This window comes from Erithacus rubecula (genome assembly GCF_903797595.1).
Source record: "Erithacus rubecula genome assembly, chromosome: 5".
Classification (NCBI taxonomy): domain Eukaryota; kingdom Metazoa; phylum Chordata; class Aves; order Passeriformes; family Muscicapidae; genus Erithacus; species Erithacus rubecula.
The window spans coordinates 405,214-432,895 of NC_136687.1; the positions used below are offsets into that span (position 1 = coordinate 405,214).

The 27,682-nt window shown below is 61.8% G+C and overlaps 2 protein-coding genes across 5 annotated transcripts in view; one reads left to right on the plus strand and one right to left on the minus strand.

Moving 5' to 3' along the window:
• Positions 1–27,682, plus strand: part of LOC306801947 (C-type lectin domain family 4 member F-like) — a 54,441-nt gene that overhangs the window by 24,060 nt on the left and 2,699 nt on the right. The window contains exon 2 of one of the 2 annotated variants that reach the window (XM_079305521.1): positions 26,817–27,008. In XM_079305521.1, coding sequence (XP_079161647.1) covers positions 26,831–27,008 — 178 coding nt within the window. In that variant the 5' untranslated portion in view covers positions 26,817–26,830. Of the gene's footprint in view, positions 1–26,717; positions 27,009–27,682 lie in introns of those variants that run through there. The other variant, XM_079305520.1, reaches the window with a different exon arrangement.
• LOC306801944 (transcription factor COE4-like) lies at positions 22–22,534 on the minus strand. 3 transcript variants are annotated; one of them, XM_079305516.1, is made up of 17 exons: positions 22,234–22,534; positions 21,437–21,552; positions 16,563–16,719; positions 14,061–14,124; positions 13,907–13,962; positions 13,690–13,763; positions 13,076–13,144; positions 8,949–9,030; positions 7,120–7,237; positions 5,972–6,105; positions 5,772–5,868; positions 3,718–3,806; positions 3,245–3,310; positions 2,474–2,615; positions 2,167–2,346; positions 1,112–1,303; positions 22–356 (listed from the first exon to the last, which is right to left on the minus strand). In XM_079305516.1, the coding sequence occupies exons 1-17, from the start codon at positions 22,501–22,503 to the stop codon at positions 286–288; spliced, it is 1,977 nt and encodes a 658-aa protein (XP_079161642.1). In that variant the 5' UTR covers positions 22,504–22,534; the 3' UTR covers positions 22–285. The 3 variants fall into 3 exon arrangements, with proteins under 3 accessions (XP_079161642.1, XP_079161641.1, XP_079161640.1); XM_079305515.1 differs by having other exon boundaries at positions 5,772–5,898; positions 5,972–6,102; positions 22,234–22,533; XM_079305514.1 differs by having other exon boundaries at positions 5,772–5,898; positions 22,234–22,532.

Here is a 27,682-nt window from a genome sequence, read left to right on the forward strand (position 1 = left end):
GGTCACCCCTCCCGCCCACCCCGCGCTCTCCTCTGCCCCACATTCCCGGCTCTCTCCGTCTCTTCCCGAGGCCACACCCAGGAATTTCGGCTCATTTTGGGATTTCCCCAAGTCCCCCCTCAGCCGGGCCAGGCTGGGATCACTCGGGGTGGGGACATGGAGGGGGCGGGGTCCCCTCACCCCGGCGCCACCCCAGCTCTGAGGGGTGGGCACAGGGGACAGGGATGTCCCCAGTCCTTGTCCCCGCGGGATGGGGGATCCGGAGCCGCTCTGGAAACGCCGTCCTTAGGAATAGGCCAATCCCTGGAGCGGCCGTGCTGGAGCGTGGAATTTGTCCGAGTCCTCAAAAGCTGGGTCTGGGCAGGACAGGGACAGCGTCAGCCAGGGGACACTGGGGACACAGCGGGACGGGGACAAGGGTGGCACGGGACAGCCCCGGGTACGGGCGTCACACGGGCTGGGACATCAGGGAGAGAGTGCGGAGACATTGGGGACCCTCCGTGGGGCAGGGGGGCTCAGGGTGGGTGTTGGGGACACTGGGGACCTTGGGGACAGCGGGGACACGGAGGGGACAGGCCCAGGGTGGCACAGGGCAGACCCAACCATGTCGGGCAGGGACAAGGATTACAGTGACACCGAGGTCCCTCTGTGGGGCAGGGACACCCTGGGACAGATGTGACAGACCTTGGGGACACTGGGAGAGTGACAAAGGTGGCACAGGTGACCCAACCATTCCCATATACAGGGCATCAGGAGTGTGGTGACACTGGGGACCCTCCATGGGCAGGGGCCACCTGGGGACAGATGTCAGGGACCCTGGGGACACCGGGAAAGTGACAAGGGTGGCACAGAGCAGCCCCAACCATTCCCATGGAAAGGACATCAGCAGTGTGGTGACACTGGGGACCCTCATGGGGTAAGAGCCACCTGGGGACAGATGTCAGGGACCCTGGGGACACTGGAGACACCGGGAAAGTGACAAGGGTGGCTCAGGTGACCCAACCATTCCCATGTACAGGACACCAGGAGCGCGGGGACACCGGGGCACAGCGCACACGGGGCCGGGTGTCGGGGACGCTGGTGGCCTCGGTGGCCCTGGGGACAGGCTGACCTTGCAGGGCGCTGGCGCAGGCGGGCGGGGGCGAGCCCTGCGGCCGCAGCACCGGCGCGAAGGCGCTTTTCTGCTTCACGGCCGAGATCATCGTCACCGGAGAGAAGGAGAAGCCACCGGGCGGGGTGGCCGCGCCCGCGCCCGAGGTGACAGTGACGGAGGAGGCGCCCAGCGGGGGACTGGCGGGCAGGACTGAGGGGACAGGGACACACACGGCTCGGCTGGGGGACAGGGACGGGATGGGATGGGGACGGGGATGGGGATGGGGATGGGGATGGGGATGGTGACAGGGACGGGACGGGGACAGGGTTGGGGACAGGGATAGAGATAGGGACGAGGCCAGATGAGGATGGGACAGAGATGGGGACAGGGATGAGATAAGGACGAGGACAGGGATGGGGACAGGGACAGAGATGGGGATGGGAGAGGGATGGGGACAGGAATGGGGACTCAGATTGTGACAGGGACGAGGACAGAGATGAGGATGGGACAGAGATGGGGACAGGGATGAGACAAGGACGAGGACAGGGATGGGAAAGGGACGGGGTTGGGACAAGGACAGGGATGGAGACAGAGCCAGAACAGGGATGGGGATGGACACAAGGAAAGGAAAGGGGACAAGGAAAGGGACAGGACAGAGACGGGGACAGAGAGAGAGGACAGAGCAAGGACAGGAAAGGGGACAAGGACAGGAAGAGAGGTAGGGACAGGAACAGGGACAGGGCTGGGACAGGGATGGGGATAAGGAGAGTAATGGGGACAGGGACAGGCACAGGGATGGGGACAGGAACAGGAAGAGAGGCAGGGACAGGGACAATGACAGGGACAGGGCTGTCCCTCCTCAGCTGGCCGTGTCCCCACTGCCTCTCTCCCCCCCAGTGATGGCTTTAGGGACACTCCAGGGCTGTCACATGGCTTTGGGGGACCCCACAATGACTTGGGGACCCCCGGGGACCAGCCATGACCTCAGGAACCCCCCAGGGCTGTCACACGGTTTTGGGGACCCCCCACGGACTCGCGTCCCCCCCATCGGTGTCCCCAGGCGTGTCACTCACTGGCGTAGGGGGAGGTGGCCGTGGAGCCGTTCAGGAAGCTCGGAGGGGACCCGGGGACCCCCAGCCCGGCCATGGTGGCCCCGCCGAAGCCCCCGGTGGCCCCGGCAAAGCCCTGCTGGGGGGCCGAGCCCGGGGGGCCGAACCCCCGCGCCGGGGGCGTCCCGGGGCTGCGCGAGAACCCTGCGGGGACAGCGACACGGTGGCACCGCCTGCGCAGGGGACACAACCCCCCGGGGACAGCGACACACGGTGGCACCGCCTGCGGAGGGGACAAAAACCCTCCCGCCACCCCGAGGCCACCGCGCACCTTGTTCGGAGCCCTGCGGGGAGTCGCCCATGGCCAGGCCGAGCTGTCCCCCGCCGAAGGAGGGGACAGTGACATGCGCGGGGCCCCTGGGGACACTGTACAGCGCCTCAGCCACGTCGGCCGCCCGCTTCAGCAGCACGTCCTGGGGACACGGCAGCGGTGTCACCGAGCGAGGGTGGCACTGCCGGGTGGCACCTCTGGGTCTGGTGCCACCCCTCAGTGTCACCTGGTAGTGTCACCCTGCAGTGACACCCCACAGAGTAACTCCTTGGTGTCACCCCACAGTGTCATCCTCCAGCACAGCGTCATCCTAAAGTGTCACCTCTCATTGTCACCCCTCGATGGTGCCCTGCAGTGCCACCCCTCGGTGTCACCCTTGCTGTCACCCCACAGAGCCACCCTCCAGCACAGTGTCACCCCTCAGTGCCACCCCACACTGTCATCCCCCACCCACAGAGCCTGGGGTGACCCCGGGATGTGACTGACACTGTCCCAGCTCCTGTCACCTCCCCACGGGCCACCATGGGGCTGGGGAGGGGACTGGGACCCCCCAGATGTGGCAGGGGTGACCCGAGGGGATCCCAGGGTGGGGAGGGGGTCCCGGGGGTGCTCAGGGGGATCTCAGGGTGTTCAGGGGGGTCCCAGGGTGGGGAGGGGTCCCGGGGGTGCTCAGGGGGATCTCAGGGTGTTCAGGGGGGGTCCCAGGGTGGGGAGGGGTCCCGGGGGTGTTCCAGGGGGTCCCGGGGGTGCTCGGGGAGGGGTCCCGCACACCTGGCTGCTGTGGGGGACCCCATAAAGCGCCTCCACCAGGTCGGCCGCGCGCTTCAGCAGCACCTCCTGGGGACAGCGAGGGGACAGGGGAGGGGACAGGGGGTGGTGGGGGGCTGCACCCCCAGAGCACCCCCAATGGCCCCCATGTCCCCCCAGATGTCCCATTCTGTGTGCTCCGTGTCCCCATTCCCCCCATTGTGTTCCCAATGTCCCCTTTGTGTCCCCCCCCAGGTCCCCAACCCCCCCCGTCCCTCCCTGCCCCAAGGGACACAAGAACTGTCACCCCCTCCCTGTCCCTTGCCCCTGGGGCACTGCCAGGGAATGCCCGTGTGCCCGGGGGGTGTCCCTCCTGTCCCCTGAGGGTGTCCCTCTCCCCAAGTTGTCCCTGTCCCCTCGGTGTCCCTGTCCCCTGGGGGTCTCCCTCCTGTCCCCAGTGCTGTCCCTGTCTCCTCAGGGGGGTCCCTGTCCCCTACCTTGGGCAGGCGCTCGGGGTCCCCGGGGTGCCGCGGGATCACCTTCTGCAGCCGCTGGAACCCGTAATCGATGGTGGGCTCGTTCAGGGCTGGGGACAGGGGACACCGTGAGCTCACTGTCCCCTCCCCGGGGCGGGGTCACTGTCCCGGGGGCTCTGGCCCCTTCCAGGGGTTTGTGTCCCCATCCTCCGAGTGTGTGTCACATTCCCACGTGTCCCCATCCCAACCCCAATGTCCCCAACCCAATCCCTATGTCCCCAGACCCAGGTGTTCCCTTCCTAATCCCAGTGCTCTTCATCCCATTCCTGGGTATCCCCATCCCATTCCCAGGACTCTCCATCCATTCCCAGCTGTCCTCATCCCAATCCCAATGTCCCCACCCCATTCCAATCCAAATGTCCCCATCCCAATATCAATGTCCCCATTCCCAGGCGTCTCTATCCCAATCCCAGCAGTTTCTATTCCATTCCCAGGTGTTCCCACCCCAATGTCCCCATCCAAATCCAAATGTCCCCATCCCAATCCTGATGTCCCCATTCCCAATCCCAGGTGTCTCTATCCCAATCCCAGCATGTCACCATCCCAATTCCAATGTCCCCACCCCATTCCTTAGTGTCCTTGTCCCATTCCTCGACGTCCCCACCCCAATCCCAATGTCCCCAATCCAATCCTCATGTCCCCATCCAGTTCCCAGTTCTCTGTCCCAGTCCCAGGACTCTGCATCCCAATGTCCCTGTCTCAACCCCAACTCCCATGTCCCAATTCCGATGTCCCCACCTGAACTTCAATGTCCTTGTCTCAACCCCAGTGTCCCATTCCCTAAGTCCTCACCCCAGTCTCGGGTGTCCCCATCCCAATCGCTCTGTCTCCACCCAAATCCCAATGTGCCAACCCCAATGTCCCAATTCCAAGCCAAATGTCCCCACCCCATCCACGGTGTACCCACCCCAATCCCAATGCCCTCACCCCAATGTCCCATTCTTGCTGTTCCTACCCCGCTGTCCCCACCCCAACCCAAATGTCCCAACCCCAATGTCCCTACCCCAAACCCGCTGTCGCCAACCCAACCCAAGTGTCCCAATCCCAATATCCCCAATCCCAGTGTCCCCACCCCAACCCCAATATCCCTGTCCCCACCCCAATGTCCCATTCCTGCTGTCCCCACCCCAATCCCTCTGTCCCCACCCCATTCCTGCTGTGCCTGTCGCCACCCCGCTATCCCTGTCCCCACCCCGCTGGCCCCACCCCAATCCCAATGTCCCTATACCAACCCCAATGTCCCATTCCCACTGTCCCCACCCCGCTGTCCCCACCCCAATCCCTCTGTCCCTGTCCCCATCCCAATCCCGCTGTCCCCACCCTAGTCCCGCTGTCCCTGTCCTCACTCAGCTGTCCCCACCCTGATGTCCCTGACCCCACCCCGATGTCCCTGTCCTCATCCCATTCCCGCTGTCCCTGTCCCCACCCCGCTGTACCCACCCCATTCCCGCTGTCCCCACCCCGATGTTCCTGTCCCCACCCCATTCCCGCTGTCCCCGTCCCCTCCCCGCTGTCCCCGTCCCCATTCCCCTGTCCCTGTCCCCCCCCGCTGTCCCCACCCCAATCCCGCTGTCCCCACCCCATTCCCGCTGTCCCTGTCCCCCCCGCTGTCCCCGTCCCCTCCCGATTGTCCCCACCCCATTCTCGCTGTCCCCGTCCCCTCCCCGCTGTCCCTATCCCATTCCCCTGTCCCTGTCCCCCGCGCTGTCCCCACTCCATTCCCCTGTCCCCGTCCCCCACCCCATTGTCCCCACCCCATTCCCGCTGTCCCCACCCCGATGTCCCTGTCCCCACCCCATTCCCCTGTCCCTACTGTCCCCGCTGTCCCCGTCCCCCGCGCTGTCCCCGCTGTCCCTGTCCTCCCCGCTGTCCCCGCTGTCCCTGTCCCCCTGCGCTGTCCCCGTCCCCCCGCGCTGTCCCCGCTGTCCCTGTCCCCCCCGCTGTCCCCTCTGTCCCTGTCCCCCCGCGCTGTCCCCGCTGTCCCTGTCCTCCCCGTTGTCCCCGCTGTCCCTCACCGGTGTAGACGAAGCGCCCGGGCGCGCCCTTGCAGAAGTGCTTGGCCTTGTAGGACAGTGTCACCTCCACGACCCCCGGGATGTGCCGGGGGGGGGTCTGCACGCGGATGGCGTGGGGGGTGATGAGCTGTGGGGCGGGGGGACACGGCCTCAGCGCTGTCCCCGCGCTGTCCCCGCGCTGTCCCCAAGCCCCCGCGTACCTCGCTCCACACCAGCACGGTGCCGAACAGCACCTGCAGCCCGTCGAAGAAATTGTCCCCGATGACGATGACGGTGGCACCGCCCGTGGTCCAGCCCTCGCTGGGGCTGATGGCCTTGATGCAGGGGGTGGCTGCTGGAGGGGACAGGGACAGCGGTGGGGACACGGAGGGGACAGGGACAGTGATGGAGGGGACAGGGACAGAGATGGGGACACGGAGGGGACAGGGACAGTGATGGGGACACAGAGGGGACAGGGACAGCGGTGGAGGGCACATGGTGGCGACAGAGAGGGATGGAGAGGACAGGGACAGTGATGGAGGGGACATGAAGGGGACAGGGACAGCAATAGCGGGAACAGGGACAGTGATGGAGGGGACATAGAGGGATGGGGGGACAGGGACAGCAATGTGGGGACATGGAAGGGACAGGGACAGTGATGGACAGGACACAGAGTGGACAGGGACAGCCATGGAGGGGACAGGGACAGGACAGGGACAGCATTGGGAGGGACAGAGGGGTGGAGGCTTAGGGGTGGTGACATGGGGGCAGGGAAGAGGGGACAGGCATGGGGACACAGATATGAATGGGGACACACATGGGGACAGGAGGCCAGGAGTGGGGACATGGATATGGACAAGGACAGCCACGGGGACACAGGGTCAGCCACGGGGACATGGACATTGATGGGGACAGGACTGGGATGGACACGGATTGGGACTCACAGGGACATCACGACATGGATGGGGACACAGGGACACGACTGGGGACAATCACAGGTGGCCAGGGACACACACGAGTGACCAGGGTGACAGGGGTGGGGACAAACAGAGGCACCCACGGCCACCCAACTGTGGATGGACATGGACACTTGGGGACAGCAGGGTGGGGACACAGGGACCACCCTGGGGGATGGCAGGACACATTGGGGGCTCACAACACATGTCCCCAAGATGTCCCCAAGTGTCCCCAGGTGGCCACGGTGACACAGACGGGGAGGCACCCATGAACACTCAACCATGGATGGGCAGAGACACTGGGGACAGCAGGGTGGGGACACAGGGACCACCCTGGGGGGTGGCAGGACACACTGGCAGGATCCCAATGCACGTCCCCAGGTGTCCCCAGGTGTCCCCAGGTGTCCCCTGACCTTCGGAGGGCTCGAGGCGCCGCGCTCTCCGGCCGTGCTTGGAGTTGTTGTGCACGAACATGTTGTCGGACACGGCCAGGACGTGCCCGTCCACGTGCACCGTGGTGGACACCACCACCTGGGGACAGGGACACGCCACCGCGCTGGCCCCCGCCCCGCCACGCCGCGGGGGGCTGGCCTGTCCCCACGGTGTCCCCATGGTGTCCCCATGGTGTCCCCTCCCCCGCCCCGCCACGCCGCGGGGGCTGGCCTGTCCTCACGGTGTCCCCATGGTGTCCCCATGGTGTCCCCACGGTGTCCCCTCCCCCGCCACGCCGCGGGGGGAGGGGCTGCGCTGTCCCCGCAGTGTCACAGGGGTGGCCCAAGGGTGGCCCCAACATCTTGGGGTCACCACACCCCCCGGGACACCCCCAGAGTGACAATCCTTCCCCCAGGACACTCAGGGGACACCGTGGGGACACTCAGGGGACCCCAAATCCCTTTTAGAGCCATCCCAGACTCCCCAGGAAACCCCAAATCCCTTTTAGGGTCACCCGCAGTCACCCAGATTCCCCCCAGGGAACCCCAAACCCCCCTGAAGCCACGCCCACCCCAGCCCCCTTTCAGGGACCCCAAACCCCCTTTAGGGCCACCCCTAATTCCACCCCAGCCCACCAAAAGGGACCCCAAACCTATTTTGGGGTCACCCCCAGTCCCCCAAGTGCCCCCCAGGCCATCTCAAACCCCCTTTAGGGCCATGCCAAATCCCCCAAATTCTCACACAGGGCACCCCAAACCCTCTTAGAGCCACCCCTAATCCCACCCCAGCCCTCCAAAAGGGACCCCAAACCCTTTTTCAGGGTCACCCCCAGTCCCCCAAGTGCCCCTCAGGGGACCCCAAACCCTTTTTCAGGGTCACCCCCAGTCCCCCAAATTCTCCCCCAGAACACCCCAAACCCATTTTAGGATCATCCCCTGCCCCCCAAGTTCCCCACAGGGCACCCCAAACCCCCTTAGGGCCACCCTCAGTCCCCCAAATTCCCCCACAGGAGACCCCAAATCCATTTTAGGGCCTTCCCCAGTCTCTCAAATTTCCCCCCAGGGCACCCCAAACCCCTTTTAGGACCACCCCAAACCCCTCAAATACCCCCACAGGAGACCCCAAATCCTTTGTAGGGTCACCCCCAGTCCCCCAAATTCCCCCACAGGAGACCCCAAACCCATTTCAGGGCCACCCTCAACCCCCCCAAAATCCCCCACAGATGACCCCAAACCCATTTTAGGGTCACTCCAAACCCCCCAGGGCTCATCCCTCCAGACCACCCCAAACCCCCTTATAGGGCCACGCCTTCAGCGACTCCCCCACCCCCCCTAAAAGACCCCAAACCCCTTTATAGGACCACCACCACCCCCTAAAATCCAATCCCCCCCATTCCCGTCCCCCCCTAATCCTACAATTCCCCCCCCTTTCCCCTTTTCCCCGCCGCTCTCCCGCCGCCGATGCCGCGATGCAAATGGGGTCGTTAATCACCGAAATGTCATAATTAACATCTCGTTACCGAGCCCTGATGAACCTCGGGGGGGGGCCAGGACCCAGCTGCGACCGGGGAGGGGGGAGGGGGGCGGAGATTTTGGGGTTTTCAGGGCGGATTTAGGGTTTTTATTTTAATAGGGTGTCGGTGAATTTGGGGGGATTTTCAAAGGGGTCGAGGGGAATTGGGGACTCGATTCCCCCCGAACGGGGGGAATCGAGTCCCCAATTCCCCTCGACCCCTTTGGGAAATCCTTTTAGGGTCGCCCCCACCCCATTTTGGGGTCGCCCCCACCCTTCTGATGTCCCCAAATGTCACCTGGAAGCGCCGCATGTCCCGCGGGTTCCCGGCGTTTTTCAGGCAGTTCTGGTTGCATTTGAGGAAAAACTTGAGGAAAAACCTGGAATGGGAAAAAAGAAAAATGAATAAATAAAAAGGGGAAGGGTGACAAAAATATGTCCCCATGTCGTGGTGTCCCTTCTTGTCACCACCCCATTATTGTCCCCATTGTGGTGTCGCCATTCTGTCCCCATCCCAAATTTCCCATCTTGTCCCTGTCCCCATCCCACTGTCCCCATCCCATTCCTGTGTCTCCTCCTGTCCCCATCCCATCCTTTTGTCCCCTCCTGTCCCCACCCCACTGTGCCACCCTGTCCCTATCCTACTGTTCCACCCCATCCCAGTGTCACTCCCTGTCCCCATCCCAGTGTCCCTTTCTCAATGTCCCCAACCCACTGTCCCCATCCCAGTGTCACTCCCTGTCCCCTTCCCACTGTCCCCATCTTGTCCCTGTCCACTATCCCATCCTTCTGTCCCTTCTTGTCCCCACCCCCTCCTTCCCTGTGCCACCCTGTCCCCACCCCACTGTTCTTGTCCCTACATTGTCCCTATTTACTGTCCCCATCCTTCTGTCCCTTCCTGTCCCCATCCCTCTGTCCTGCTCTGTCCCCATCCCATTGTGACACCCTTCTTGTCACCAGCCCACCATTGTCCCCATTCCTGTGTCCCCTCCTGTCCCCATCCCATGATGCCACCCTGTCCCAATCCCAGTGTCCCCATCCCAGTGTCCCATCCTGTCCATTTGTCCCCATCCCAGTGTCCCTTTCTCCATGTCCCCATCCCACTGACCCCATTCCTATGTCCCATCCTGTCCCCATCCCACTGTCCCCCACTGTCCCCATCCCAGTGTCCCTTTCCCACTGTCCCCATCCCACTGTCCCCCACTGTCCCCACCCCACTGGGGGTGGCCCCAGGACACCCGGGATCATTGGGACCCCCCTGCCCATCCCGGGGGTCACACGGGGTTTGGGGACATCTGGGGGGACCGGGTCAGACTGGGGGGGATCCCAGGGAATGGGGATCCTACAAAAAAGGGGTTACATCCCACAAAAAAGGATCCCATGAAAAAAAAATGGGATCCCATAAAAAAGGGGTGCCAGGGAATAGGGATCCCATAAAAAGGGGTTACACGGAAAGGGGGTCCCACAAAAAGGGATCTCATAAAAACGGGGATCCCATTAAAAAGGGGGTGCCAGCGAATGGGGATCCTGCAAAAGGGAGATCCCACAAGAAGGAGGTGCCAGAAAAATAGGGTCCCACAAAAAAAGGGGTCCCAGGGAACAGGGACCCCACAAAAAAGGGAGTTCAGGGAAAAGGGGTTTCAGGGACAGGAGATCCCAGGAAAAGGGGACCCCATGGAAATGGGGATCCCAGCATAAAAGGGTCCCAGGGATCCCACAAAAAACGGGTTACATGGAAAGGGGATCCCATAGAAAAGGGGTCCCAAAGAAAGGGATCCCACAAAAAAAAGGGATCCCATGGATGAGGGGATCTCAGGGAAAGGGGTCCCACAAAGATGAGATCCCATGGAAAAGGGGGAAAGGGATCTTACAGAGAGGGGCTTTCCATGGAAAGGGGATCCCACAAAAAAAAGAGAATCCCACAAAGAGGGGATCCCAGGGAATGGGGATCCTACAAAAAAAAGGGGATCCCACAAAAAAGGGGATCCCACAATGAGGGGCTCTCTATGGAAAAGGGGGATCCAAAAAAAAAGGGGAATCCCATAAAAAAGGGGGATCCCATAAAAAAGGGGTCTCATTTCTAGGACCCCATAGAAAAGGGAGATCCCACAAAAAGGGGATCCCATGGAAGGAGGGGGACAAGGACAGAGCACCCCATGGAAAAGGGGGATCCCACAAAAAAGGGATCCCGGACAAAAGGGATCCCACACCGAGGGGGTCCCGACCCCACAAAAAGGGGGTCCCACCCTATGGGACAACACGGAAAAGGGGGTGCTCCCATTCCCCACGATCCCATAATCCCATTCCCGCCCCGCGGGTGGTAATCAGGGCGAGGAAGGAGCTGGAAAACGCCGGGAAAAAAACCGGGAAAAACGGGGAAAAAAACGGGAAAAAACCGGGAAAACGCCTCCACCACCACCAGGACAGCACGGCCGGGGGGATACCCCAAAAAAACCTCCCCCAAAAAAAACCCCAAAACCCCCAAATCCCAGCCTCAGGTGGGGGGGCTGGGGCTGAACCCCCGCGAGTTAAAAATACGGGGCCGGCGCATTAATTAGCATGGCTAATTACCATTGAATATGCAAATGCCCGGCGCCGCTGCCGAGCACCTTCTGCTCGCGGCGCATAAATTTGAATGCGCAATTAGCATAATCGTGGCTAATTAATGAGAAGCGTCAATTTTCGCTGCCGGGTAATTTGATTAACGCCGCGAGAGGGGCACTTAGCGCGCTCTCAAACCAGCGGGGCTGGCCCGGGGGGGGACGCGGGGACACGGGGGACAGGGGGGGCGCCGCGGGAGCCCGGGGGACACGGCTGGCCCTGCGTGACCCCCCGAAAGGGACCGGGAGGGGACGGGGACACCCCGAAAGGGACGGGAAAGGGACGGGGACACCCCGAAAGGGACGGGGAGGGGGACAGGGACACCCCGAAAGGGACGGGAAAGGGACGGGGACACCCCGAAAGGGACGGGGATGGGGACGGGGACACCTCGAAAGGGACGGGGACGGGGACACCCCGAAAGGGACGGGGATGGGGACGGGGACACCTCGAAAGGGACGGGGATGGGACACCCCAAATGTCCTGGGAATGAGGACAGGGGAATGGGGGCACCCCAAAAGGGATGGGGATGAGGGACGGGGGCACCCCGAAAGTGATGGGGACACCCCAAATGTCCTGGGTATGGGGACAAGGATTGGGGACACCCCGAAAGTGATGGGAATGGGGACAAGGGTGGGGGACACCCCAAATGTCCTGGGAATGAGGACAGGGGACTGGGGACACCCCGAAAAGAATGGGGATGGGGACAGGGGCACCCCAAAAGTAATGGGGAGAGGGGACACCCTGAAAGTCCTGGGAATGAGGACAGGGGACTGGGGACACCCCAAAAGGGACGGGGAGGGGGACAGGGGAATGGGGACACCCCAAATGTCCTGGGAATGAGGACAGGGGAATGGGGGCACCCCAAAAGGGACGGGGAGGGGACACCCCAAATGTCCTGGGAATGGGGACTAGGATTGGGGACACCCCAAATGTCCTGGGAATGGGGACAAGGGAATGGAGAATGGGGCCACCCCAAATGTCGTGGGAATGGCTAGAGGGGACACCCCGAAAGTGATGTGGATAGGCAGAGGGGTGGGGGACACCCCAAAAGTCCTGGGGTAGGTTGGGGACACCTCAAAAATCCTGAGAGTGGCGACAAGGGAATGGGGACACCCCGAAAATCCTGGGGCAAGTTCGGGACACCCCAAAAGTGTTTGGAATGGGGGCTGAGGGCACCCCAAAAATCCTGGGGTAGGTTGGGGACACCCCAAAAGTCCTGGGACAGGTTGGGGACACTGAGTGACCCCCCCCCAAAAGCCTCGGGTGACCCCCTCAAAGTCCTGAGGCTGAGAGGGGAGGACACTGGGACGTTTGGGACATTTGGGACACTGCCACCAACCCTCGGGGTGTCACCTCCCCAAGAGGCACCCCAAAAGCGCCATGGTGGGACCGGGGACAGTGACAAGGCGACACGGGGACAATGACAAGGGGCCCGTGGTCCTGACCCCCCCCGGGCTCGGCTTGGTGGCACCAGGGAGGTGACACCGGAACAGGCAGGAGGAGCCCGGTGGGGACAGGGACAGAGGGACCACGGTGGCCTCAGGCACGGGGACACGGCCACCCTGGCATGTCCCCAAGGCGCCGGTGCCACCTCCGTTATTGATGTGACCAGCGGGGCCATCTGTCACCTCTGTCACCCCCTGGCGACACCCGGAGTGTCCTGTGCCGTCCCTTGGCTCAGCAGCATCGTGTCCCCAAGCTTGGGGACAACCCCGGTGATTGCCACCACCCACCCCTCAGGTCGCCCTGATGTCCCCAGTGTCCCCGATGTCCCCCGTGTCCCCAATGTCCCCCGTGTCCCCAATGTCCCCCGTGTCCCCACACCTGTCGATGATGACGGGGTCCGAGGGGGTCTCGTTGCGGTTCCCGCAGCTCTTCTTGTCACAGCAGCGGCTGCACGCGGGGACAGGAGGTGACATCAGGGGACAGCGAGGGCTGAGGGACACCCAAACACGGCGGGGGGACACGCCAGGTCCCCATGTCCCCCCTTCGCACCGATCTGTCACTCAGGGGTGGGGACAGAGGGGGTGACACTCCGGGGTGTCACTTTTCCACGTCTTTATGGGGTTGGGGACAGATTTGGGGGTGCCGGGAGCTCCGTGTCACCCTCGGGTGGCTCTGAGCGGACTGGGGACCCGCCCCTGTCACCTCTGGGTGGCTCTGAAGGAATTGGGGACCTGTCCCTGTCACCCGGGGGGCTCTGTGTCACCCCTGGGTGGCTCTGAAGGAATTGGGGACCCACCCGAGGCTCCGTGTCCCCCCCAGGTGACCCACCAGGGCCACCCGCTGTCCCCAACCACACCGGGGGCACCCCGGGGGTGGCCTGCCCCCTGCCCCCGTGGGGCCGTGGCGGCTCCCGGCGTTAATTAACAGCGCTAATTAATCAGCGCGGGGTCCCAAAGGGACCTTGGGGACACCCCTGTCACCGCCAGCCCCACCTGCACATGATCTCGTGGGTCAGCAGCACCCGGCACATCTCGGGGTTCTTGTCCTGCCCCTCGTAAATGATGGCCTGGAGGGGACACCGAGGGGACAGCGGCGACACCGCGGTGGCACCGGGTGGCACCGCGGCCAGATGTGGCCGCGGCCGCATCCAGATGTTCCCGGCGGGCGGGATTTGGGGGGGATTTGGGGGCGGATTTGGGGTCTCGGTACCTGCTTGGACATGGAGTCGATGAGGCGAACGTAGAGATCCTGCTCGGTGCGGAGCCCTGCGGGGGGAGGCGACACCAGGGGGTCACCCCGATTGTCACCTCCCCCTCGGGGACACCCCAAAAATCCCCCCAAAGCCCCCAAAGGCCGCGCCCACCGTTGCTGTAGAGCAGCTGCAGCCGGTAGTGGATCCCGTTGTTGGTTTTCTCCCCGTTCTGTTCCTAAGGGGTGGAGACGAAAATTCAGGGGGAGGGGTCAGGGGGTCACTCCGTGTCACCCCCAAAATCCAGCCCTGACCCCCCAGGACTCCCCAAAATCCCCTCCCTCCAGGACCTCCTACAATCCACGCTTGACCTCCCCAAATTCCCACCCCAGGACACCCCAAAATCCATCCCCAACCCCCAAAAAAATCCCCCAGACTCCCTAAATTCTCACCCCAGGACCCCCAAAAATCCACCCCTGACCCCCCAAATTTAACCTCCTCAGGACTCCCCAAATTCCCCCCCAGGACCTCCTAAAATCCACCCTTGACCTTCCCAAATTCCCACCCCAGGACACCCCAAAATCCACCCCAACCCCCAAAAAAATCCCCCAGACCCCCTAAATTCTCACCCCAGGACCCCCAAAAATCCACCCCTGACCCCCCAAATTTAACCTCCTCAGGACTCCCCAAATTCCCCCCAGGACCTCCTAAAATCCACCCTTGACCTCCCCAAATTCCCCCTCTCCAGGACCCCCAAAATCCACTCCTGACCCCCAAAAATTCTCAACCCCAGGACTCCCCAAAATCCACCCCGACCCCAAAAACCCACCCCTGATCCCTCAAATTCCCCTTATAGGACTCCCCCAAATCCATCCCTGGCCCCCCCAAATTTAAACACCTCAGGACCCCCCAAATCCACCTTGATCTTCCCAAATTCCCCCCAAAAATCTGACGCTGACCCCCTAAATTTAACCCCCCCAGGACTCCCTAAAATCGACCCTTGACCTCCCCAAATTCCCCCCTCCAGGATCCCCTAAATTCCCAAAAATCCACCCTTGAACCCCCCCAAATTTAACCCCCCAGAACACCCCAAAACCCACCTATGACCCCCCAAATTACCTGGTGATTTTGAGGGTTTTTTTGGGGGATAGTTTTGGGTTTGGATTTTTGGGGTGGTTTTTTGGGGGGTGGTTTTGTGGTTGTTTTGGGGGTAATTTTGGGGATTTCTAGGGGTGGTTTTAAAGGGTTTTTTGGGTGGTTTTGGGAGTTTTTGGGAGGGTTTGGGGAGTTTTTTGGGGTTTTTTGGGATTGTTTGGGGGGGTCGGGATGGTTTCGGGGATGGTTTGTGGGGTTTTTTGGGATTGTTTTGGGGGCGATTTTGGGGGGAGTTGGGTTTTTTTTTCAAGATGGTTTTGGGATTTTTGGGATGGGGGGGTTGAGGTGGTTTGGGGTTTTTTGGGGGGCAATTTCGGGGTTTTTTGGGGTGGATTGGGGAGGTTTTGGGGAGTGATTTTTGGGATTGCTTTGGGGTTTTTGGGGGGTATTTTGGGGGCGATTTTGGGGGAGTTTTTTGGGGGCGATTTTGGGAGGGGTTTGGGGTGGATTGGAGAGATTTAGGGGGTTGATTTTGAGGGGGTTTTGGGGTTTTTTGGGTTTTTTTTTATTTTGGGTGGATTGGGGAGTTTTTTGGGGGCAATTTTTGGGATTGTTTTGGGGGGGTTTTATTGGGAGGTTTTTTTGGGATGGATTGGGGAGTTTTTTGGGGGGCGATTTTGGCGGGGTTTTTTGAGGTGGATTGGGGAGAATTTTGGGGGCGATTTTTGGAATTGCTTTGGGATTTGGGGGGTTTTTGGGGGGGCGATTTTGGGCGGGTTGAGGTGGATTGGGGAGCTGTTTGGGGAGCGATTTTTGGGATTGCTTTGGGGTTTTGGGGGGCGATTTCGGCGGGTTTTTTGAGGTGGATTGGGGAGGTTTTTGGGGGCGATTTTTGGGATTGTGTTGGGTCGGGTTTATTGGGGGTGTTTTCTGGGATGGATTGGGGAGTTTTTGGGGGCGATTTTGGGGGATTTTTTGTATTTTGGGGGGTTTTTTGGGGGGGCGATTTTGCCGGGTTTTTTGGGGGTGGATTTGGGAGCTGTTTGGGAGCGATTTTGGGGGGTTTTTGGGGGAGTGGATTTGGGAGCTGTTTGGGGGCGATTTTGGGGGGTTTTTTGGGGTTTTGAGGGGGTTTTTGGGGGGGGGATTTTGCCGGGTTTTTTGGGGGTGGATTTGGGAGCTGTTTGGGGGCGATTTTGGGGGGTTTTTTGGGGGGTGGATTTGGGAGCTGTTTGGGGGCGATTTTGGGGGGTTTTTGGTGTTTTGGCGGGTTTTTTTGGGGGTGGATTTGGGAGCTGTTTGGGGGCAATTTTGGCGGGTTTTTTGGGGGTGGATTTGGGAGCTGTTTGGGAGCGATTTTGGGGGGTTTTTGGGGGGTGGATTTGGGAGCTGTTTGGGGGCGATTTTGCCGGGGTTTTTTTGGTGTTTTGGGGGGTGGATTTGGGAGCTGTTTGGGGGCGATTTTGGGGGTTTTTTTTTGTGTTTTGGGGGGTTTTTTGGGGGGGCGATTTTGCCGGGTTTTTTTGGGGTGGATCTGGGAGCTGTTTGGGGGCGATTTTGGGGTTTTTTGGGGTTCCTCACCCGCTCCTTCTCCACGAAGTCGATGAAGCAGGTGCGCTCCACCTCCACGGGCTGCCCCTGCCGGTCGTACATGGCCAGCACGAAGTGGAAGAAGTTGGATTTGCGCAGATTTGCCGGCGGCTGCTTCTCGAAGTGAGCGCGGGCCAGCGACACGCCACTGTCGCGACAGGCGACGGGACACGGTGTGAGGGGGACAGCGGGGACAGCGGGAAACCCGGCAGCACGGCACAGGGACCCCCAGCACCTGAACGGCCGTCCCTGAGAGCCCCGGAGCGGGGGAGCACACCCCCAAATCCTGGGGATCCCCAACCCCGGGAATCCAAATATTTGGGATCCCCAATCCCGGGAATCCAAATATTTGGGATCCCCCAACCCCAGGAATCCAAATATTTGGGATCTCCCAACCCCGGGAATCCAAATATTTGGGATCCCCCAACCCCGGGAATCCAAATCTTGGGGATCCCCAGGACCGGGAATCCAAATCCTGGGGATCCCCCAACCCCGGGAATCCAAAATTGGGCATCCCCCAACCCCGGGAATCCAAATATTTGGGATCCCCCAACCCCGGGAATCCAAATATTGGGGATCCCCAACCCCGGGAATCCAAATATTTGGGATCCCCCAACCCCGGGAATCCAAATCTTAGGGATCCCCAACCCCGGGAATCCAAATCCTGGGGATCCCCAACCCCAGGAATCCAAATCTTGGGGATCCCCCAACCCCGGGAATCCAAATCTGGGGATCCCCCAACCCCGGGAATCCAAATATTGGGGATCCCCCAACCCCAAGAATCCAAATATTGGGGATCCCCAACCCCGGGAATCCAAATCCTGGGGATCCCCCAACCCCGGGAATCCAAATATTGGGGATCCCCCAACCCCGGGAATCCAAATATTGGGGATCCCCAACCCCGGGAATCCAAATCTTAGGGATCCCCAACCCCGGGAATCCAAATCCTGGAGATCCCCAACCCCGGGAATCCAAATCCTGGGGATCCCCCAACCCCGGGAATCCAAATCTTGGGGATCCCCAGCAGCAAAATCCCCAATCCTGGGGACCCCCAGCATTGGGAACCCAAATCCAGGAACCCCCAGCACTTCATCCTCAAGAATCCAAATCCTGGGGACCCCCGGCACCAGAAACCCCAATCCTGGGGATCCCCATCCCTAAGAACCCAAATCCTGGGGATCCCCATCCCCAATAACCCCAGAGCTGGGGATCCCCAGCACTAGGAACCCAAATCCTGAGGATCCTCATCCCTGAGAAACCAAATCCACTCCATCCCCAGGAATCCCAAAATCTCCTCCATGGGACACCAGAACCTCATTACCAAGAACCCCAAAATCTCCACGGGACACCCACACCCCATTACCAGGAACCCCAAAACCTCCTCCATGGAACCCCCAGCACGATGTCCCCAGGACCCCCAGCACCTCTTCCCAGAATCCCAAAATCCAGTCCCTGGGACCCCCAGTAACCTTCTGTGCGACCCCTGTCACCCCAAAACCTGCAGCACCTGTCCCCAGGGCCACCACATTGTCCCCAAGGCCACCAAGACTCCATGAGGGACGCAACACCCCCTCCCTGTCCAGGGTAGGGGACACAGCTGGGGACAGCGCCAGCATCACCTGTCCCTGGCAGCGGGGACACGAGCGACAGGAGGGGACAGCGGGGACATCCCTGAGCCCTCCCCGCCACCCCTCAGTGCCACCTCTGGTGTCACCGCCGCTGTCCCTGCCCCGACACCCGGGGTGACGGGACAGTGACAGCAGAGCCACCTCAGGGACGATGGCTCCAGCACCGTCCCCGTCACTGTCACCGCGTCCCCACCCCGCTGGTGGTCGCTGTCCCCGGTGCCACCCGGCGACACTTTGGGGACATTTCTCCGCGACGTGACAGAGGAAAAGCGCCTTCAGCTGCTCCCCGGGGGTCCCAAACTGTCCCCAGGGCCACTCGCGGTGTCCCAAACTGTCCCCAGAGTCACCCGCAGGGTCCCGAACTGTCCCCAGGGGCCACACCTGGGGAGGTGACAATACCTGTGCGCGGCCACCCCAAACGGGACACATCATGTCCCCACAGCGGCGTGTCCCTTGTCCCCTCCCCGTGCTGGTGGCTTTGCTCTCAGGGTGCCACCGCCGCGGGGACACCTCTGTCCCCTCACTGTCCCCACCCCTCCCGACAGCGGGACATCCGCGGCTCCTTCCAGTCCCAAAAATTCCCCCTCAAAATCGCCTCGGTGACACGGCGGGGGTGGGGGGTGGCTCTGGCTGTCCCCGCTGTCCCCCGCCGTGTCCCCCCCGCGCTGCCAGCCCCGCCCGCCGCGTTAATTAATTATTAAAGGCAATCAAGCATTTCCAAGCAGCCGCGGCCCCGGCGCTTCCAGGAAAGCGGCGGCTCCGGGCACGGCCCTAAAGCGGCTCCCGGGGGGACTCGGGGGGCGTGGGGACCCCACCCGGGACACCCCGGACCTTGGGGACATCGTGGTGGCTGCGGGGACACGCGGGAGGGGGGGACTGGGGGGGTCCTGGATGTCACCACAGAACCCAGAACCCCGGTGCCAGCCTCCTGGGGACATCGCGGTGGCCGCGGGGACACGCGGGAGGGGGAGATTGGGGGGTCCTGGATGTCACCCAAGGGTGGGGACCCCGCGTGGGCCACTCAGGGACACCAGGTGGGCAGTGCCAATCCCTTGGGGACACTGCGGTGGCCACGGGGACATCCAGGAGGAGGGGCTTGGGGGGGTTCTGGATGCCACCACACAACCCAGACCCCGGTGCCAGCCCCTTGGGGACACACGGGAGGTGACACTGCTGTTTTAACCCGCCCCCACCCCAGCCAGGTGTCCCCGCGGTGGCACTGCCAGCACGGTGGCACACGCCCAGCTGCCACCAGGGTGGCACAGGGAGGGGACACCCCAGGCTGGCCAGGACCTCACAGGACATCCCTGTCACCACTGCCAGCGCCGGGTGTGTTCCTCTGTCCCCTGCAGGGGTTCTGGGGAGATTTTGGGGACACGGGGACAAGGCCAGCACCTCCCTGGGACCCCAACCTCCCCAGCCTGGCACTGCTGTCCCCAGCTCCACATTGTCACCACCGGGGGGTGGCTGTCACCGCGGTGGGGTCCCTTGGAGGTTGAGGGGAGGGGGGATGTTCCTTGAGGTTTTCCAGCATCCCAAAGTTTGGGGGGGACCCCAGGGGAGCCACCATGGCCTCGGTGACCCCTTAGGGACACCCCAAAGTCCGCAGAGGGGACAGCAGGGCAGGGGACAGGGGTGGCACTGACCCCAATGGGAACAGGTGGGAGAGAGGGACAGGGGACACTGAGGATCCAGGGAGGGAAGGGAATGGGATTTGAGTCCCAGGAAAAGAGCAGGGAATGGGATTTGAGTCCCAGAAAAGAGCAAGGAATGGGATTTGAGATCCCAGGAAAAGAGCAGGGAATGGGATTTGAGTCCCAGAAAAGAGCAAGGAATGGGATTTGAGATCCCTAGAAAAAGCAGGGAATGGGATTTGAGTGCCAGAAAAGAGCAGGGAGTGGGATTTGAATCCCAGAAAAAGAGCAGGGAATGGGATTTGAATCCCAGAAAAGAGCAGGGAATGGGATTTGAGTCCCAGAGGAAGGTAGAGAACAGGATTTGAACCCCATGGAAAAGGCAGGAAACGGGGTTCAGGGAGCTCTGGACCCTTTGGGAATGCAGGGAATGGGATTTGAGTGCCCAGGAGGGCAGGGAATGGGATTTGAGACCCCTGGGAAAGGGCAGAGAATGGGATTTGAGATCCCTAGTAAAAGCAGGGAATGGGATTTGAGTCCCAGAAAAGAGCAGGGAGTGGGATTTGAGCCTCCCAGGGAGGGCAGGGAATGGGATTTGAGCCCCCTAGGAAAAGCAGGGAATGGGATTCAGGGATCTCTGAATCCTCTGGGAATGCAGGGAATGGGATTTGAACCCCATGGAAAAGGCAGGGAATGGGATTTGAGTGCCCAGGAGGGCAGGGAATGGGATTTCAATCCCTGGAAAAGTCCAGGAATGGGATTTGAGCCCCCTGGAAAAGGGCAGAGAATGGGATTTGACATCCCTAGAAAAAGCAGGGAATGGGTTTTGAGTCCCATAAAAGAGCAGGGAATGGGATTTGAGCCTCCCAGGGAGGGCAGGGAATGGGATTCATGGAGCTCTGAACCCTCTGGGAATGTAAGGAATGGGATTTGAACCCCCCGGGAAAGGCAGGAACGGGCACAGATCCCACTCCCGTGGGCACAAACCCCCGGCAGCTGAAACCCACGGGGATCCCGAGATGCCCAGGGCAGCGGGATTGGGGTGTCCAGAGGCCCGAAAATTCCAGGAAAAAAAGGGAATGGGGGGGAGGGGGCACATCCTGGGATGCCCGTGGAGCCCGTGGGACCCAGGACACGGAATGACCACAGGGCACGAAATGCCCGTGGATGCCAGGACACCCCCAGAGCCCAGGGTGCCCAAACCCCTGGAATGCCCGTGGATGCAGAGCCCGGGATGATGCCCGTGGAATTTGGGAGCCTGGCACATCCAGAGCCCCTGGAATGCCCAGAGCCCGCGGGATGCCCATGGAAGCCGAGATTCCCGAGGAGCCCAGGATATCCAGAGCCCCTGGAATTCCCGCGGAACACGGGATGCCCACAGACCCCGGGACACTTCCATTCCCCGGAATTCCCGTAAAAACCGGGATACCCAGGGAGTCCGGGATGCCCCACGGAGCTCGGGATGCCCGCGGAGCTCGGGATGCATCCATCCCGCAGCGCTCGGAGCCCCCGGGTTCTCCCGGGGTTGTCCCCGAGCTGTCCCCGAGCTGTCCCCAGGCTGTCCCCAGGCTGTCCCCAGGCTGTCCCCGAGCTGTCCCCTTACCTCTGCGCCGCCGTGCTGGCGTCCAGGATCCCGGTGCCCTGCAGCCAGCGGCCGGCGGGGAGCCCCGCGCTCAGCGGCTCCTCCTTCATGGGGACCCCCCCCCGGGGCAGCGCCTCCTGCACCGAGAACATGACCGGGGGGGTTCAGGGGGACCCCCGGAGCTCCCCCCGCCCCCCAGCCCCGGGCTCAGCACCGGGCAGGTGCCGGGGGTCGCCGTCCCGGCCGCCGGGGAAGCGGCATCTGCGGAGGGAGGGAGGGAGGGAGAGATGGAGGGGGAGGCTCCGGGGGGGGGGGGGGGGGTCAGAGGGAGGGAGGAGGGAGAGGGAGGGGGCAGAGCCCGAGAAGTTGGAGCTGGAGGAGCCCCGGAGCCAAGTGAGGGGAGGGGAAGGGGCGGGGGGAGGCGCGGGGGGGAGAGGGAGGAGTGGAGGGAGGGATGGAGAGGAAGGAGGGATGGAGGGAGGGAGGCCCGGAGGAGGAGTGGAGGGATGGAGGGAGGGATGGAGAGAGAGAGAGGAGGGGTAGAGGGAGGGATGGAGGAGGAGTGGAGGGATGGAAGGAGGGAGAGGAGGGGTGGAGGAAGGCCCGGAGGAGGAGGAGTGGAGGGATGGAGCGCGGCAGAGGGAGGGATGGAGGGAGCCTCGGAGAGGAGGAGGAGGAGCGGAGGGATGGAGCGCGGCCCCGGAGGGATGGAAGCTCGCAGGGAGGGAGGGATGGAGGCTCGCAGGGAGGGAGGGAGGGACGGCCGAGGCGCAGGGGAGGAGTGGAGGCGGCCCGGGGCGGGGGCTCGGTTCCGTTACCGGGCGGGCGGCGGCGGCGGCGGAGCGGGGAGGAGGAGGAGGAGGAGGAGAAGGAGGAGGCAGCGGCGGCGGCGGCGGCAGCGGCACCAACAGCAGCAATGGGCGAACGGGGGGCGGCCCGGGGGTCCCGGGAACGCCATCACCGCCCTCTCCCCTCCGCCTCCGCCGCCCCCCGGCCCGGCCCCGGCGGCCCGGCTCGGGCAGCAGCACCATCAGCAGCAGCAGCGCTCGCTGCCGCCGCCCCGCCGCCGCCCCGCCGGCCCGGGCCATCCCGGCACCGCCGCCGCCGCCTCCCCGGGGAGGCAGGGCCGGAGCCGCCGGGGGAGGCGGGGGCCGCGGCCGGCCAGGCTGACATCATTCCGGGGAGGAGCGGTCCCTCCCCGCGCCGCGCGGGGGGCGCCGGGCACCCCGAGGGGAGACCCCCGGGACGGACCCCCGGGAGATCCCAGAGACCCTCGGGAGGGAACCCCGAGATCCTCAGGAGAGACCCCCGAGATTCCCGGGAGAGACCCCCGAGATTCCCGGGAGAGATCCCAGAGACCCCGGGAGAGACCCCCGAGAGGGACCCCCGGCAGAGCCGATGAGGCCACAGAGAGGCCCTGGAGAAGTCCCAGATGGGGCCCAGGGGTAGCGTGAAGTGACCCCAAAGTGTCCCCAGGGACACCCCGGGGTGACCCCAATGTGTCCCCAGGGACACTCTGGGATGGCCCCAAAGAGGCCCAGGGATATCCCAGGGTGATCCCAAACCGCTCCCAGGGTATCCCAGGAACACCCCTCTGAATCCCCAGGGACACCCCAGAGTGACCCCAAAGAGGTCCCAGGGGTTCCACCTGTTCAAGTCAGTCTGTCCATGCCAGTGTCCATCTGTCCAGGATCTCATCCATCCTGGTGTCCATGCAGTAACAGCTGCACTGACCTCAGCATCCATCCATCCATCTGTCCATCCATCCTTAATCCATCCCTCTCTCTGTCCATCTGTCCATCCCCACAGCATCCATTTGTCTGTCCCAGTGTTCATTCATCAATCCCAGTGTCCTTTTGTCCATGCCCCCATCCATCCATTTCCCAGTGTCTGTCTGTCCATCCTATGACCCATCCATCCATCCCAGTGTCCATCCATCCCTGTCCATCCCCTGTCCATCTGTACCATCCGTCTGTCCATCCCAATGTCCATCCATCCATCCATCCCAGTGTCCATCCATCCCAGTGTCCATCCATACCATCCGTCTGTCCATCCCAATGTCCATCCATTCATCCATGCACCCACCTGTTCCAGTGTCCATCTGTCCATCCCAGTGTTCATCCATCCATGCCCTCATCCATCCCAGAATCCATGTGTCCATCCCATTGTCCATCTCTCCCTTGTTCCCAGTGTCCATCTGTCCATCCCAGTGTCCATTTGTCAATGCCCTCATTCACCCAAGCATCCCATTGTCCATCTCTCCCTTCTTCCCAGTGTCCATCTGTCCATCCATCCATACCCTCATCCATCCCAGAATCCATATGTCCATCCCTCCCAGTGTCCATTTGTCCCTCCCAGCATCCATTTGTCCATTCCATTGTCCATCCCTCCATCTGTCCATCTCTCCCTCCATCAGTCCTGGTGTCCATTTGTCCATCCCATTATCCCTCCCTCCCAGTGTCCATTTGCCCATCCAGGTGTCCATCCCATTGTCCATCCGTCCCTCCATTTATCCATCTCAGTGTCCATCCCTCCCAGTGTCCATTTGTCCTTCCCAGTGTCCATTTGTCCATCCCCCCATGACCCTCAGGCCCATCTCCTCTCCCCTCTCCTCCTCCATTCCGGGATGGGCTCCTTTGGGATCCGTGCCCTAAATGTCCCCTAATGGGGACAGCGGCACTGGGGGGACACCAGGGGACCCCAAATCTCTCTGTGGGACAGATTTGGGGTCACCAGTGGGGTCCGGCTTTATCCCACGGGATTCCCATGGGGAATGGGGTGGGGGCTCATTTCCCACATTCCCGGGGTCGCCCCAAAACCCAGAGGTGACCCCGTGGGGCGAGGGGACAATGCCACCCCCCCGTGTCCGCTGTCACCTCCGGGGGACCGCGGGGACACCCCGGCATTGCCCGGGTGGCCCGGTAGGGGGCGCCCTCTGCCTGTGTGGTGACGTCAGGGCCGCGCCTACACCGTGACGTCATGGTCACAGTCGTTATGACGTCAGACTCCAGCGGGTGAGGGCAGGGGACAGGCAGGGGCGACCCCAAAACGGGCACAGAAACCCCAAAGTGGGCACGAAACCCCAAACCCTGTCAGCCAAAAATGGGAGAATTCACCCCAAACTGGTAAAATTCACCCCAAACTGGGCATGGAAACCTAAAAATAGATCCTGTCATCCCAAACTGGGCAAATTCACCCGAAACTTGGAAAAGTCACCCCAAAAATGGCTCTAGTCACCTCAAATGGAGGAAATTCACCCCAAAACTGGGAAAATTCACCCCAAATTGGATCCACTCACCCCAAACTGGGCAAATTCACCTCAAAACTGGGCATGGGAACCTAAAAATAGATCCAGACATCCCAAACGGGCCAAATTCACCCCAAAAATGGATCCAGTCACCCCAAACTGGGAAAATTAATTCCAAAACTAGATCCAGTCACCCCAAACTGGGAAAATTCAACCCAAACTGGTCAAATTCACCCCAAAAATGGAACCATCCACCCCGAATGGGACAAATTCACCCCCAAACTGGAAAAATTCACCCCAAAAATATATCCATTCAACCCAAACTGGGAAAATTCACCCAAAAACTTGGAAAATTCACCCCACAAATGGATCCCATCACCCCAAACTGGGTCTGGTGACCCCAAAGTGGGCAAATTCACCCCAAAGCTGGACCCAGTCACCCCAAATTGGGCGAATCCTCCCCAGCCCGGGGTATTTGGGGTCCGGGGTGATTTTGGGGTCCCCTGGGCTGATCCCACTGGACCCATCCCCTCTGAGTCACCCCCTGTTCCCATCCCCCCCCCGTTCCCATTGCACAATTCCCCTTTCCTTCCCCCTCCCCGTCCCGGATATTGGGGAACATCCGGCCTGAGTCATCCCTGGGTGTCACCAGCACCCCCCAAAATCCCCCCCGGATCCAGATCCATGGGAATTCCATGTGGGAAAGCAAAAAAATCTCAGAGTTCCAGCCCAGAATTGTGATTTTGGGGGTTTTGTTTTTTTTTTTTTTCCCCAACCCAAACTATTCTGGGATTATGGTTCAAAGTTTCATCCCAATGATCCTGGAATTGCCATGGGACTGATGTGACCTTGAATATTCCCATGGGAGATCCCATTCCAGGGATTCCCATCCCAAAAGTGAACCTGAAAAGGAAAAGAGAGGAGCAGGTTGGAGCCAGCACCCCAAAAATTCCTAGGATGGAATTTCGGGTTCCCCATCCCTGGAAGTGCCCAAGGTCAGGTTGGATGGGACTTGGAACCCCCTGGGAATGGGATTAATGGGATTGATGGGATTTGGGGTCACTTCCCAGCCCAAACTGTTTTGGGATTCCAGGAGAAGCCAGAGGGATCTTGCCAGGAGCAGGGTTGGGATTGGGGAGTTGGATCTCACTGGGATTCTTGGGGTTTCTCTGGGATTTTGGTGTCTGAGGGTGGGAGAAGGGAACTGGGGTCGAAGGGATGGAACTGTGGGAACAGGGACACAGGGACAGGGCTGGGGACAGAGGGACTGGGACAAGTTCAGGATCTGGGACAGTTGCTGGGACAAGGTCAGGAATAGGGACAGGGACAAGTCCAGTGACAGGGCCAGGGTCAGGGACAGGTTTAGGGACAGTATCAGGCACAGGGACAAAGAGACAAGGATGGGGTCAGCATCAGATAGGGACAGGGACAAGTCCAGTGACAGGGCCAGGATGAAGAACAGGGTCAGGGACCAGTTTGGGAATGGGATCGGGGACAGGGTCAGGGACCAGTTTGGGGACAGGGTCAGGGACAAGTTTAGGGACAATATCAGGCACAGGGACAAGTCCAGTGCAGGCACAGGGACAAAGGGACAAGGATGGGGACAGGATCAGACAGGGACAAGTTCAGTGACAGGGTCAGGATCAGGACAAGGGACAGAGTCAGGGACAAGGATGGGGATGGGACCAGGGACAGAGTCAGGGACAAATTCAGTGGCAGGATCAGGACTGGGGACAGGATCAGGGTCAGGGAGGATCATGGCCAGGGACAGGCCAAGTTCAGTGGCAGGAACAGAGACAAGGACAAGGATGGGGACAGGATGGAGGACAGGAGACCAAGGACAAGTCCAGTGACAGGATCAGGACTGGGGACAGGGACAAGGATGGGACAGGATCGGGGACAGACAAGGACAGGGACCGGTCCAGCGACAGGATCAGGACTCGGGACAGAGGCAGAGGCAGGGACAAGGATGGGGACAGGTTCAGGGACACACAGGGACAGAGCCCTCAGCCCTGCCTGTCCCCTGGGGGCGTGGGGACACGCGTGACGCCGGCCGGGTGGCACCAACGCGGTTCCTGTTCCCCGGCGGGCACGGGGCAGGAAGCGGGGACAGCGCCGTCCCTGTCCCCAGCGTGTCCCCAGCGTGTCCCCAGCGTGTCCCCAGGGCCATGGCCGACGTCCCCGACCTGTACGAGACCCTGGAGATCCAATACCCGCCCCCCCGGGCCCCCCGCCCGCCCCGGCCACCCGCGCGGTCCCCGCGGTGTCACCGGGAGTGTCACCGGGCGCTGGGCACGGCCCTGCTGCTGCTGCTGGCGGCGGCGCTGGCGGCGCTGGGCACCCTGTGTGAGTGGGGACAGCGGGGACAGCGGCGGGAGAGAGGGGACAGCGGCGGGAGAGAGGGGACAGCGGCGGGAGAGAGGCTGGAAGTGGGGCAGTGAGATTTGGGGAGTGGGGAGGGATTGGGAAAGGGGCTGGAAGTGGGGCTGGGGAGTGGTCGGAGAGGGGCTGGGACTTGGAGAGGGGTTGAGAAAGGGTCTGGGGGTGGGGTCTGGGATTTGGGGAAGGGTTGGGTTAGGGGTGGGGAAGGGGTGGGGAAGGGGTGGAAGAGGGGCTGGGAAGCGCCTGGGAGTGGGGACGGACCGGAGAGGGGTTGGGAAAGGGCTGGAAAGGGGCTGAGATTTGGGAAGTGGTCGGAGAGGGGCTGGGATTTGGGGAGGAGTTTGGAAAGGCGCTGGGAGTGGGATTTGGGGAGGGGTTGGGAGAGGAACTGGGGTTTGGGATTTGGGGAGGGGTCGGGAAAGGGTCTGAGAGTGGGGAAGGGGTGGAAGAGGGACAGGGAAGGGGGCTGGGAGTGGGGAAGGATTGAGAAAGGGGCTGGGAGAGGTTGGGAAAAAGAATGGGAACGAGCAAGGAGCTGGAGAGGGGCTGAGAAGGGGCTGGGACAGGGGTTAGGAGTGGGGAGGGGGCTGGGGAGGGATTGGGAGACGACAGGGACCGGGAGTGGGGCTGGGAGGGGA